The following is a 15,406-nucleotide window of genomic DNA, read 5'->3' as shown; positions in this document are numbered from 1 at the left end:
ATAGCTAGGAGTCCGAAAACCTCAACAGCTTCAGCTCACCCTTTGTTACTTCATTGCATATGACTGATCCCGTGGAACTCCAAAAGCTGCTACGCGGCTCCTGGCAGCCATTCCAACTGCTTTGGCCGTGCTCTTCATCCTCACTGGTCTCCTCCATGATGGGTTCCAGCATTTGGCGTGAGTTGGACAAGAAGACGGCGTCTGCAAAAGATTGACCGAGGAATAAATTTGTAACTCCTGATACCCCTTAAAATATGGATTTACGAATTGGTGAGGGTCTAGAGATTGGGGTTTTTTTTTAGAATTAGCATTATAACATAATGGCAACCGATAATAAAATAATAAAAAAATATCAATTTTCTTAAACATCTTAAGAAAAACTAGATCCGCTGAATGAAGCATAAATATAAATTTATCAAGAAAGGAAGCTAACTTCGGCACGTCGAAGTTTATATACCCTTGCAGAGAGAACTTCGATTACTAGGAATTAATACAATATAAATTATATATATTTATGTTAAACGACAATGAAGTAGTAAAGTTTTACATTCACAGATTTGCATTTTCCCTTTATATCTAACGATCGCTTCTATGGGAGCTATATGATATAGTAGTCCGATTTTCATAAAATTTTACACAATATTGTAGAATGATATGAAATGGCTATAACTTAAATTTGATGAAAATCTGTTGAAAAATGAAAAAGTTCTAATTATATTATATTATATAAAAATTGACACAACACTTATTCGGTCAATTTATATAATACCCCAGAAAAGCTGCAAAAAGTTCGGATACTGCATTTAAATGTTTTATATTTCTCCTGTTAAATTATTTCTTCATTTGCCTGAAATGGATTGACATTCAGCGATCCAATTGCAAACTTCAAGTGTATATACACTTGATCGTCCTGCAGTTAGATTACATTCTATCTTTACCCTTGGAATGTATTATAATTTCGATTAGAAGTGCGCAACATATATTATGTATAGATTTTTAATCAGCTTCATCGCATCTTTTCTGAGACCTTTAAATGATTTATTTGTTATAGAATTTAGCTTTTAGTTTAATAGAAATTGAAAGTCTAGTTAGGTAAATGTAGCGTAAGTTGACATTACATTGTTGTTATTAAACATATGGAAGATATAGAAATTCTAGACGATTTAGAGTTTTATAAAAAAAAGTTCTATTTCATATAGCACCAATTTTAATTAGAGCCTGCAAAAGGCAGTAAAAGTTCGGTGTTCTTCTACATTAGCACTTTTTATCTCTTATGTTAGTTAGTATAACTTTATTTTATAGTTCAGCACACTCACCTTGCTGTTCAAACGCACCGAGACTGTTCCAACATGTGGCTGTGTTGGCCAAATACCCCGCCAGATCCAGATGTTCCATTTCAGAATGTTGTCTTTGACAAGTCTTTTAGAAAAAGTCTTTGGTTGAATCTCAAGCAGTTGTAAATATCTCAACGTTAAATATTTCTATATGCATATGTTTATGTTTGTGCATATATCGATGTTGTAATATCACATTAGTTTGTCTCCATGAGCGGTATCGTTGTCGTTAAGCTTATTTTCTGTAAATGCATTTGTGGCATATTGCACCTTTCCATTCCATTACTGTGATATCCTTTATCCTTTTTATTTAAATTTCTATTTCTTCTTTATCTCCAGATTTAAAACAAACGCAAAATTATAATACCCTGAAAAAAAATTATAATTATATCCGTTATAAATAAAATAAATAATAAAGGAAGCAATATTCGGAACCCACAGATTTTTACAATTTATATTTAGCTTTCGGGAAAAGGTTAAACTTTTGAACAGTTTTAATACTTTTACTATTTACTTTTAAATGCTTTAAATAGTAGCCTAAGTATTTTAAAGGCTGGCCTTAAATCCATTAAAATTACAAAACATTTATATTTTAATTTTAATAATTTTTGTTTTCTGATATTTTAAAATCTAAATATATATTGGTTCTTTTGTATCACTTAAATTAATAAGTTATGTAAACACATAAAAAAATATTTTCATTTATTTTATTTTTTATTATTTATTTTTAATTTCATTGATTTGATTTTTAATAATTCATTGATTTTTAATAATTTAATAAATAACAAGAAAAAAACTGAGGGACTAGTTTGCGTAGAAACGGACAGACGAACATGGCTAGATCAACTCGGCTATTGATGCTGATCAAGAATATATATACTTTATATGGTGAAAGGTGCCTTCTTCACTGCGTTGCAAACTTCTGACTGAAATTATAATACATGCACAGAAAATAAGTCGAAAATAATAGTATGTTCATACTTAAATATTTCGGAAATCACTAGCATTCGGCTTTATTTATCAAATTTTTCCCTTAGCCAAATATCAAGACTACAGCGTAGATATACATGTGTATGTAAGTTTCTCATGATTTGTGGAGACGACCAAAAATAGATAACCTTTTAATGAAAACCCAGAAATTGGTAGCTATGTAAGTTCTTAGTTCATTTGATTTGATTCTGGTATTCAGTTAAGCAATATCCGGATTGATGGTACTCAAAAAAAAAGAGAGTTTTGCGTCCCATTGACTGCAGAAATAATGCAATTAGTCTAAAGTATTGAACACCCCGATTTAAAAAGTGAAGAAAAGTAAATTTGGAAAAACTAAATTCGCGCTAACATCACTGGAGCAATCTGACCTATTCTGCGTGTGTGTTTATTTCTCTTTTTTGTTTTGTGTAAACTTAAGTTATTTATAGACGGAATCGAAACACCCAACTGCACAACCGCAGACACAACATAGGAAATTTACTTAAGATTTGGTCAGAAACAATTCATTAAATAGTGAAATAATGTAATTGAAGTGCCAAAAATATGCTAATACCGGTATATATACTTTTTATTGGGGTGGGGATTTCATTATTTTTCCTATAATTTCAATGTGTAAATGGAAATAAAGTAAAGCCATTAATAAAAACCCAAATCATTACTAAATAGTATATAAAGTAAGTGCCTAGTTCAAAAGGTGAAAAACAAAACAAACTCTTCCGGAGCTTGAAATACATATGAATATAGCTTTAAAGAGAATTTAGTTTAGAATTAGTTTATTTTTTTAATATAATGCAATCGATCTCGTCGAATACATTGCAAAAAAGCCTTTTGCGGTTTCCACTAAAACTTATCTCTAAGCGGTCTCATATCGACGAATCTTATCTTTGGGTATATACGAATGTTTACCTTTACTAATTAATTATTTTGAGCCACACCCGTATTATAACCAACCAGATTACAGATCTCAGAAACTAAAAGAACTAGACCTACCCTAATTGGTTACATCAAAAAATTATGTATTTATTTAATTTGATACAACTTTCACTAGTATTCTTCATTTCTTAAATTGTTGTTAAATTGTTGTTCCTAATGAAGAAGTTTTCAATTTTTTTTGCAGTTGGTTTATGCAAATTGTTACTGTTCAAAATTGAAATCAGATACTTTTGTAATTGAAGGTATCAACTTTACTTTTATCTGACCTCGTTAGCGATTATTATCGCTTGATTAAGCAACCGATTTAAAGGGTAAACAATAACAATGGTCCGAATTCTCCCAATTCGCGTCTAAAATCTCAAGCAGTAATTTATATACATATGTATGTAAACACAAAAATTTGCTAAACACCACCAAAATGCAACACACAATGTAACACAACATTCTGTCAATAAGACCTGTAAAAATAGATGTAATCTAATATGTTTCTTTAAGATCAATCATTTATCTAAATTATTACATTACCAGGTTCATTGATAGTGCTCGAATTAATGTAAAACCCATGTGTGGGTTGATAGGGAACGGACCATATAGGAACACTGAATGTTATATTTTAAAAGGCAAGGTTATCGTGCGCCCTGATAAGCGCTCTCTTAACACACACGTACATATGTATATATATACACTTATACATATATATATATGTATATATATATTACGCACAGCGTCGAATATCGGTTATTGCGAACTACATATGTACATATGAATGTAGGTATGTATGTACATAGTACTATATGCGATCTCGTTGTCAATTTCATTTCATTTCGTTGTTCCTTTAGTACCACTGCTTACGATCGTAACGTAAGTCTGATTAGGGAGCGGTAACCGAGGCCCCTAGAACACCGATCGGTCGTGTTCCAACCGTAAAGGCGACGACACCGCTATACCGCCGACCGTAGCGTTTGAGGTACGCTTGAATACTAGCTAAAATCACACGCTCGCCAACGCCTGCAACGCTATCGTAACGTATTTCTGTTTGTATACCCATCAAAGGGGTTTCTAATTAAATTTAACAAATACCTACATACCCCATTTAGGAACAGTTGTTTCGAAGGACTTTGGGATAAGGAAACTATAGAATAACCTGAGCTGCATACCGGAATGTATTTGATTTTTGAACATATAAACAATACATGAATCATCACACATATCATATATCATATATGTATCTATCATATGTATCATTGATCATGCATACCTACATTCTATATACATACGAGGAGATCAAACAAACAATTTAACAAGTTTTTGTTTTTGTGTAGATACAAAGATTAGGGTTCATGACAATCCAATTTTTGTTAAAAAAATTTCAAAAACCATATTTTTCAAAGCAACTGTTAATTGCGCTTGTCTTCAATGTTTTAAATCAGCAATGGGTAGCAAATACATGTGTACATATAAGTATAAGCCTTTTATCTCTGTCATATGTATTTTTCTTTCGAATTGTATCAGAATGGGACACATGTACATATGTATGTATAAATAAATGTGTAGGGTCTCTGGAACAGTTAAAATATATTTGTTTAACGCATAGTACACTAAACTATAACATTCGAAGAATGTCTTATAAAATTTGTATAAAGAAATATTCAAAAATATGGCAATGCTAGCAATTTTTCGGACGTGTCTCGAAAAAAAGGTTGAACTGCGATGCCAATCATAAATTGGTGCCGGATCATCGGAAATCAAAAAATTCAAATTGTCATTGTAAAATCAAAATTAAAAAAAAAAAACCCCGACAGCGTTACCTCGCAAAATATGTACAGAAATAGTGTTTAAAATTTCAAAAGGATCGGTGCAGTAGTTTTGAAGTTATGACTGGCACCGTCTTTAAAAACGTGAGTTGTGGGAAAAACACTTTAAAGTTTTAAATGCAAAAAAAATCCAGGGTAAAACGAAAATCCGGTAAGTAGAAAAATACTCATAACTTCGTACATTTTGCTTTGATTGACTTGAAATTGTTACCAATATTCTTAAGATATTATGCATTCAATGAAAAAAAAAAATAATATAAAAAAAACATGTAATACCCCCCCCCCCCCCTTAAAAACCAAAAATATGCTATATGCATATACAATGTTGCTAGCGACATGTTTAGCAACACTCGTTGCTGCCAACACAAATGTTGTTGTTGCAAAGGTTTAACATGCACAGAAACTTCATCCCCTAATATCTCCGATATTTACTAACCAATTTTTAAATTTAATTAAATTAATTAATTAATTTAAAAAATTTAAAAAAAAACGGTATGAAAAAAGTTATGGGCAAACTGTGGTAATTGTGAATTATGCTGTAAAAAATTTGATAAATTTTTTCACTATTTTATTTTTAAAAACCCCGTTATCTTTGTTTCGGATAGTCTTCTGATGCTTGAACGTCGTAGTATATATGAACATATACAGAATATATGTATTTCGATCTGATTATATATACGATTTAAATTTCATTAATAACCGAACTTAATTTTAAAGTAAAAGAAACCCTTAAAGCCTTTCACGACCTTGTTGTTTGCTCCCCGCATTTTATTTTATATACATATATATATAGTTACTTAGCTTTGTGATGTAGCTTAAACCATGAGTCAAAGTTTAAAGAGTAATAAACTTGGGCGTTTCACACAAAATTCAAACAAAAGTTACACGCTCGCTACGTTTTTGCACACTCTAGACTTTCATTTTCGTGTCTTATTTAAAACAAAAACCGACTCCCTTTTATATAATATATATTATATATTATATATTATATATTATATATTATATATTATATATTATATATTATATATTATATATTATATATTATATATTATATATTATATATTATATATTATATATTATATATAATATATATTATATATTATATATTATATATTATATATTATATATTATATATTATATATTATATATTATATATTATATATTATATATTATATATTATATATTATATATTATATATTATATATTATATATTATATTATTAAAGGGAGTCGTTGTGACAATGAGCACAGAGTGTATAAACAGTGCAACTACTTAATATACCTATCAAACGATATTTGCTTTAGGAAAAGATTGGACTTTTCAAAAATTTTTGAGAATTAGAAATCTATACAAAGTTGCCAAATATCTCAAAGCGCGTTTAACGATTGTCATTAAATTTAAAATATATCCATTTTATTTTTTTTTACAATTTTGTTTCAAGTTTATACATATGTAGCTGCCATAGGTAAGATCGAGAAAATTAATACAATTAAAAATTATAACTTTTTTTAGTTTTGACGACTTAGAAGAAGATAAAAGGTTGCATTAGCAGCCGCAGTGTTTCGGGTATATAGAAGATCTGAGAAAGGAAGTTGGCAAGCCAACATGCATAAATTTAGCACACTAGGGATTCCGGAATATGACATCAAGGCATAAAGGTTTCCAAAATCCAACGAAAGCTTGGTTCACCCAGATCGTAAATTAAACTTAACTCTGATTTGAATTTAGACTGTCAGTCGCTCTTTGTTTTTCTCTGGCTTCGTTTCTTTCTTCCGCTGGCATTTGCCGACTTCAGCAAATTAAGTTCGGTGGGAACAAGGTCATTTGGGAATGTTTTAGGCACCGGTTTTCTAGGCAGAGATAAAAAGTGTGACGAAGTAGTTGGAAATAGCAGACCGATACACCAGAAATATTTCTTTTGTAACTGGAAAACGAAATCATTAGTGAGTATGTTGTTATTTCAAAGAAAATATATATTATGAAGTTTTACCAGGATGGGAGGATCTCTAGTTTAATCTTTATAAGGGGTTGCTAAGTTTTAAAGGAAACATATTTTAAAGGAACAATAAATAATCTGCCATAGTCCGCCGTGCTCTTGGGAAAAACTTGCATAAAAAAGCATTATTCTTCCAAGTTTACAAGCAACCATGAAAGAAAGCTAACTTCGACACCCTTGCAGATTGCAATTCAATAATTAATAATTAATACAATGTAACTTATATATATTTCTGTTCAAACAACTTATTTTATTTACAGTTTTACAGTTTTCCACTTTTCTATATATTTAAAGATAGTTTCTATGATACAGTCTTTCGATTTTCATGAATGGTGCTATATGATACAGTAGTCAGATTTTCATAAAATTTTGAACAAAATTCTAGAATACTATAAAAATTTAAAATCTTCAAGAAATGGAAAATTAAAATTTTTTTTTTCTAAAAATTTTTCGATTCTTCCTATGACAGCTATATAATATATTCGTCCGATCCGGCCCGTTACGACAGATATACGAAAGAGAGTATATAGAAGACTAAATGAAAATTTCGTTCAGATAGTTTTAAAACTGGGAGACTAGTTTGCGTAGAAACGGACAGATAGACAGAAGGACAGACGGACATAGCTAGATCGACTCGGCTGTTGATGCTGATCAAGAATATATGTATATACTTTATAGGGTCGAAAATGACTCCATCACTAAACTTCTGACCAAAATTATAATACCCTGCAAGGGTATAAAAAATCTATATAATATATTCTATTATCTATACAACCTGTGAGATACGCGGTACCCTAAAATTATGGGTAACAAGAAAGGAAGCTAACCTCGGCACGCCGAAGTTTATATACCCTTGCAGATAGAACTTCTATGAATAGGAATCCATACAATATAAATTATATATATTTGTGTTAAAAAACAATGAAGTAATACCTGCTTTCATTTCATTCACCTATACATATTATATTTGCAGTTTTACATTCACAGATTTGCATTTTTCCTCTACATCAAACGATCGTTTGTATGGCACCTATATGATATAGTCGTCCGATTTTTATGAAATTTGCCACAAAATTTAAGACTTATATAAAATGGCTATACCTCAAATTTGATGAAAATCTGTTGAAAACTGAAAATGTGATACTTATTAATTGAATTAATTTCTTGATCGTTCCTATGGGAGCTATATGATATAGCCGTCCGATTTTCATAAAATTTTACACAAAATTGTAGAATAATATGAAATGGCTATATCTTAAATTTGATCAAATTCTGTTGAAAACTAAAAATTTTATAATTTTTTTTCTAAAACTATGACAGCTATATGATATAGTCGTCCGATCCGGCCCGTTCCGACATATATACGAGTGAGAGTATATAGAAGACTAACTGCAAAGTTTCATTCAGATAGCTCTTCAACTGAGAGACTAGTTTGCGTAGAAACGGACTGACGGACAGACGGACAGACGGACATGGCTAGATCGACTCGGCTGTTGATCCTGATCAAGAATATATATACTTTATATAGTCGGAGGTGCCTCCTTCACTGCGTTGCAAACTTCTGACTGAAATTATAATACCCTGCAAGGGTATAAAAAGGAGCATGGATCATGCTAATTCTCATTGTCTTGATATGCTCGAATTTATAAAGACCTAAAATTAACAAGAAAGGAAGGTAACTTTGGCACAACAAAGTTTACACACCCTTGCAGATTGCAATTCAATCACTAAGAATAATCAATATAAATCATATATATTTATTTTAAATATTATAACAGTTACTACAGACATTAACTTCACCTTATACAATTTTACAGTTACAGTATCACATTCATGGTGTTTCATTTTCCCCTTTCTCTAACGATCGTTTGTATGGCAGCTAAATATAAGATAAATCGGTCCGATTTTCATAAAACTAAAATCGAAATTCTAAAATAATATAAATCGCCTATATCTCAATTTTATCACATTTTTTTGAAAACGGAAAAAGTTCAAACTTTTTTTCTAAAAACTTTTCGATCGTTTCTATGACAGCTATTTGCGTAGAAACGTAGACAGACGAACGGACGGACGAACTAATATACGGACATGGCTAAATCGACTTGGCTTTTGCTGATCAAGAATGTTCATATATATTTTATAGGGTCTTCTTCAATGCAAACAGAAAGCAGGAAAAAATTCTGTTTTAGTAAATTTGAGGTGCAGTTACTTTAATCTAAGCTTGTGTCGTAAAAAAATTGTTACGTTATGTACATTCAAAATTTAAATTAGGAAAAATCGTTTAAATTTTAAAAACTTTCAAGTTGAAATACTTTGAAAATGCGACGTATCGGAAATTTTTTGAAGCCAGATCGGAGTTCAGCGCTTCCAAAACGTTCGGATAAGTATATTCCGGTTTTTTGACCTACAAGGTCATATAAAATATAATATCCTTTGTGAAACATCTATATGTGGTAAATTACAAAGGTAGTCAAAAGTATTTACACAACGACCATTTTCACAGCCAAATTTCTTTTAGTTGTTATTCTTGTTGCTGTTGACCGTTTTCCCTGAAATTTTCTTTATTGCGTAGAAGGAATTCGGAAGACAACGGTTCATAGAAAAGTGCTATAAGTAGAAGAATAGATGCATCTACAGTGTAATATTTACACATCATTTATTTTCGTCTTAAGTTTAATGCTATTAAAATTTAATATATTTTTTAATATGACAATCTCATAAGTTACTTTATTAATAGTTTAAAAAAATTTGCTTAGGTATCGATGCCTTCATCAATTGGTTGGAATTGAGTTTAATAAGCTGAATCCAAAATATATAGACATATTTTCTTTTTGCTTTTAATATTGTCCTACCGTTATATTTTGTTTTCGTTTTCTGCTTGTTTCTGAATAGATCAATCTATGCAATAAAAAAAATTTCATGGAAGTCGGTCAACAACAAGAATAATAACAAAAATTAGTTTGGAGGTGAAAATAATTTTGAATTTGTCTAAATACATATGACCACCACCTCTGTATATCACGGTCAAGATCGACTAAGTAGATTTCGATAAAGCTTGACATAAACAATTTTGAGAGAAACGCATCTACAAATGTATCATTTTGAGTTCTAAGCCGGCTATCCGTAAGAGCGCAACTTTTGGGACAATATTCTAGAGATGTTGTAAATTTTAAAAATTAATAAAATTGGTTTTTTTTTATTTTAGTTTCATATTGTTAAGATTACATTATTTTATATGAGTATTATATTATATATATTATATGTATACACGTATTTTCATTAAATAAAATATATATATATAAAATGTATATATATATATATATATATATATATATATTAAAAGTTTTGCATTTCGTTTTCGGATTAGCGTACTAATTTATAAGAGTCATTTTGTAGAACCAGGAAATATTATTAATAAATTATTATTATAATTAGAAAATTGTATTACATATAACATATTGCAGTTGTTTCCATGCGACAGAAAATAACAGAAGTTGAGAGCGACAGAGAATGCAATGTATTTTTTTTACTTATGTACATATGTATATAAACGTTAAATACATCCTTGATTTATAAAGTTATTAATAATGCCCTAAAAACAATACAATCGGAAATACAAATCGTTATTGAAAATTCAAATTCAAATAAAATACTGTTTTACACAGTCAAATAAAAATTAAAAACTCTTAGTATTAGATCTACATACATCTACGATGAAACTTTGAAGATTTTACATGAAACAAGAAAGGAAGCTAACTTCGGCACGCCGAAGTTTATATACCCTTGCAGATAGAACTTCTATGAATAGGAATCCATACAATATAAATTATATATATTTGTGTTAAAAAACAATGAAGTAATACCTGCATTCATTTCATTCACATATACATATTATATTTGCAGTTTTACATTTACAGATTTGCATTTTTCCTCTACATCAAACGATCGTTTGTATGGCACCTATATGATATAGTCGTCCGATTTTTATGAAATTTGCCACAATTTAAGACTTATATAAAATGGCTATACCTCAAATTTGATGAAAATCTGCTGAAAACTAAAAAGTTATAAATTTAATTGTATTAATTTCTCGATCCTTCCTATGGGAGCTATATGATATAGTAGTCCGATTTTCATAAAATTTTACAAAAAATTTTAGAATAATATGAAATGGCTATATCTCAAATTTGATTAAATTCTGTTGAAAACTAAAAATGTTATCGCCACCGCGATTGTCAGTCTTCCGACAACAGCCACCGCCATTCTCATTCCTCTCAAATTTCTCGATCGTTCCTATGGGAGTTATATGATATATTAGTCCAATTTTCATAAAATTTTACACAAAATTGTAGAATAATATGAAACGGCTATATCTCAAATTTGATGAAAATCTCTTGAAAACTGAAAATGTTATACTTATTAATTGTATTAATTTCTCGATCGTTCCTATGGGAGCTATATGATATAGCCGTCCGATTTTCATAAAATTTTACACAAAATTGTAGAATAATATGAAATGGCTATATCTCAAATTTGATCAAATTCTGTTGAAAATGAAAAATTTTATAATTTTTTTTGTAAAACTTTTCCGATTATTCCTATGACAGCTATATGATATAGTCGTCCGATCCGGCCCGTTCCGACATATATACGAGTGAGAGTATATAGAAGACTAACTGCAAAGTTTCATTCAGATAGCTTCAAAACTGAGAGACTAGTTTGCGTAGAAACGGACAGACGGACAGAAGGACAGACGGACAGACGGACAGACGACATGGCTAGATCGACTCGGCTGTTGATCCTGATCAAGAATATATATACTTTATATAGTCGGAGGTGCCTCCTTCACTGCGTTGCAAACTTCTGACTGAAATTATAATACCCTGCAAGGGTATAAAAAAGGCATATTTTATTATCAGGCATTATTTTGAACAATCGACGATTGGAAACGAACAGTACAAAATCTACACAAATATAAAAATCCACTTTAAAATGTTATATATTTCTATATAGTTTCCATAGCTACGATCAGAAAATGGATAGGAAAAGTATAGGCGCAATGACAAACTTCGTAATTATCATATTATCGTAATTTATATAATTCTTATGATTTCAGTCAGAAGTTTGCAAGTGGCAAGTACACATTTATGAACATATGTACATATGTATGTTATGTATGTCCATAATCGGGACATTTTTAGAGAAAAAATGAAAGTTTTCTAGTGTTTCCAAACATTTTCATTCACTGAAAATATGGAGAATATTAATGAGAAAATAACCTGAAGAAATAAAAAAAAAACTGTAAAATATTAATATGTATACATTGATTTTTGTTTAAGTTTCAATAACAGTTCCCAAGTGTTATTGTAATAGTTGCAAGGGTGTAAAATATTCGGGCTACTGGAGTTAGTTTCCATTGTTGTTTTACCTTTACAAGGTATTATAATATTAGTCAAAAGTTCGTAACGTCGTAAAATAGCCTTTTTCGACTTTTCTTCATCAGCATCAACAGCCGAGTCGATCTAGTCATTTTCGGAATTAACAAAATCGTTCAATATTTTATAAATTTTAAATCGAGTGTGCTTTTTCCGCTTTTTATGAATTTGTTTAACTTTGATTTATCGAAAAAATGGCCATTTGAAAATATAAACAAATAGCACTTTAAAGAATGCAATTTTTTTTATTATGATCAATTTTCGATTCAATTCTATAATTCAATTGCAAACTGCAATGGTATATAAACTTCGACTACTCAAAGTAAGTTTCCTTTCTTGTCTTTGTACTTGTATTATTTAAAGCACAAGGTTTTAGGTGACGGGTATTCCACAGTCGTGCATACTCGACTGCAACTTTCTTACTAGCTTTTTAATATTTCATGCTACGAAGCCTCCGAGAGTCTGTTGGTGTTACGGCGAAAAATGCGATTTGCAACATGCAACAAAGCCGATCCAAAAACAATGCAAGCACCACGCAATCTACATTTTTAGCATATTGTGAAACAAACCCTCAGTAAAATTTAAAGCAACTCGCGAAAAAAACAACAAAGCATATTTCATGTGGTAAAATGTAGTGGTACAACACCATTTTCTCATACATTTTGTATTATAACGCTTTATTTCATTCAAATTTTATGTACTATATTGCGAATTAATATATGTACATATGTATGTGTCCATATACTTAAAATCAGTCGATGTTCTTTGCAATCTCGACTCATGTTTTACCCATTTATATTATTCGAGAATCAGGAGAAAATGAGATCCAACGGTTAGATTAATTTATAATTCGTAGAGATTACCTAAGCGGTGACTCGAAGATATTTGTAAGTTGAGTCATTCTGTAAGTCATTAAATCCAATTGTATCGTTTAATTTCAATTTGTTTGTCAGCTTTATGGAACGCAATCGTTACTTATTACAATAAAAATTATTATTATTTTTGTTGTTCATTCCTTAATTTAAATTTTAAAATAACATATTTATAGGCGAAGAAGGAGGCGTGCTTCGCAGATACATACAAAAATCAAGAAAGGAAGCTAACTTCGGCACGTCGAAATTTATTTACCCTTGCAGATAGAACTCCGATGACTAGGAATCAATACAATATAAATTATATATATTTATGTTAAAAAACAATAAGGTAATACCTGCTTTCATTTCATTCACAAATACATATTATATTTACAGTTTTAAATTCACAGATTTGCATTTTCCCTCTATATTTCTATCATTCTTATGGCAGCTATATGATATAGTCGTCCGATCCGGCCCTTTCCGACATATGTATAAACGAGTGAGAGTACGTAGAAGACTAGCTACAAAGTTTCATTCAAATAGCTCTTCAACTGAGAGACTAGTTTGCGTAGAAACGGACTGACGGACAGACGGACATGGCTAGATCGACTCGGCTGTTGATCCTGATCAAGAATATATATACTTTATATAGTCGGAGGTGCCGCCTTCACTGCGTTGCAAACTTCTGACTGAAATTATAATACCCTGCAAGGGTATAAAAATTGATACTATTGCAACGGTGGTGAACATCGATAATAAATGTACACAAAATTAACCGAAACCAAAGATGATCGGCAAAAGGCGGAGTACGTGGCTGATTGGATCTACGATTAAATTTTTAAAATTAGTTGTACGAGATATATCCTAAATAACAGATTAACCGAAAAACAAAAACATGTATGTTTGTATGTATGTATGTAATTATGTACATATTTATGTGCATTAGATTATAAATTATAGATCACTTTTTAACTTCCTGTCTTTACTTATTGTTTGGTAAGTGGCACCGTTAACAGATAACATTTAATTTTAGTTTATTCTCAAAAAAAAAATCTTTTTATCAATTTGTATACTGACGCAGCAAATTCGTATAGTCGTACTTACTTATTTAGCGTTATAGACTAGGGTATAACGTAAAAAGTATTCCAATTGTGATCCGAAGATATTCAACATGCATTATTCATACATATGTATGAATGTATGTTCATATGTATGAAGTGAGGTAAAAGTTCAGCGTGGGAGTTTAGGGGAGATATCTGCATAACCTTTTTGGTATTTTATAACTTTTCTCAGGGCAACTTTTGTATTTTTTCTTTTTGAACGTGTTTTCTTTGTAAATATATATATGTACATACATACATAAAAATGAAAAGGTAAGCACTTTTCCTACGCTGCCCGTTTTATTTTTTTCTTCTGTTTTCTTATTTATTTATTTTTTGTAATTGTGTTGGGTCGTGATGATGGTTTCTCTGACACTTGGAACTACTTTTTCTGTATGTGTGTACAATTGTAGCGAAAGATGAACGCAGCCCGAACACGGATTATGCCAGAGAGAGGCAAGAAAGCTAAAGCTTGCCAGTATACATACAAGTAGACAAAACAGTTAACGTTAACAAGCCAAGCGGTTGGCCAAGAGAGCGCGATCCCCGCTGGTAAACTGGCAATGGCAACGTACGAAGAGCGACTGAGCGGAGCGCACCGGAGCTGCAAACGTGTCTTGGACGCGTTTGAGAGAACGCCGAGTAAGGGAAACCGGCGGCGAAAAAACGACCAAGTAAAAGCTGAGAATGAGGTGAACAAAGAAACTGGTTAAGCTACTTGCAGATCACATACTGCGATCGTGAAGAAGCCAGTGGTAGAAAGAATCGGGCCCACAATGCATGTGCCTTAAATATATGAAAGCTTTCTGAACGTCATTGCAGATCTCAACCCGTGCTCATGCGATTTAAGCGATCCCGTTGGGATTGACTCGCTACTATGCGGAATTTGACTCTTTTTTTTGACATACATTTATTACTTTCTCAGCTAAATAGATTAACTTTTACCC

The 15,406-nt window shown here is 30.9% G+C and overlaps 1 protein-coding gene and 1 long non-coding RNA gene across 8 annotated transcripts in view; one reads left to right on the top strand and one right to left on the bottom strand.

Annotated features, from left to right (window-relative positions):
• The window catches only part of LOC110185133 (uncharacterized), a 49,745-nt gene extending 34,696 nt beyond the window's left edge, over positions 1 to 15,049 (bottom strand). For 4 of the 6 annotated variants that reach the window (XR_015271510.1, XM_086832164.1, XM_086832161.1 and 1 more), the window contains exons 1-3: positions 14,464 to 15,049; positions 1,317 to 1,702; positions 40 to 201 (exon numbers count right to left, since the gene is read on the bottom strand). Coding sequence is in view for 5 of the 6 variants with exons in the window: in XM_086832164.1 (XP_086688290.1) it covers positions 40 to 201; positions 1,317 to 1,395 (241 nt within the window). In the remaining variant the exon portion in view is untranslated. Of the gene's footprint in view, positions 1 to 39; positions 202 to 1,316; positions 1,703 to 3,782; positions 4,251 to 14,463 lie in introns of those variants that run through there. The other 2 variants (XM_020953830.2, XM_086832162.1) reach the window with 2 other exon arrangements.
• Positions 4,095 to 14,331, top strand: LOC147643858 (uncharacterized). 2 transcript variants are annotated; one of them, XR_015271513.1, is made up of 4 exons: positions 4,159 to 4,291; positions 4,355 to 4,420; positions 13,551 to 13,705; positions 13,767 to 14,331. It is a non-coding gene; the product is annotated as an uncharacterized LOC147643858 (long non-coding RNA). The 2 variants fall into 2 exon arrangements; XR_015271512.1 differs by lacking the exons at positions 13,551 to 13,705; positions 13,767 to 14,331 and having other exon boundaries at positions 4,095 to 4,291; positions 4,355 to 4,860.
• Positions 15,050 to 15,406: the final 357 nt, after the last annotated feature.

This window comes from Drosophila serrata, unplaced genomic scaffold (genome assembly GCF_035046125.1).
Source record: "Drosophila serrata isolate PLE 108 unplaced genomic scaffold, ASM3504612v1 contig_245, whole genome shotgun sequence".
Lineage (NCBI taxonomy): Eukaryota > Metazoa > Arthropoda > Insecta > Diptera > Drosophilidae > Drosophila > Drosophila serrata.
This window is presented reverse-complemented; position numbering and strand designations above follow the sequence as displayed.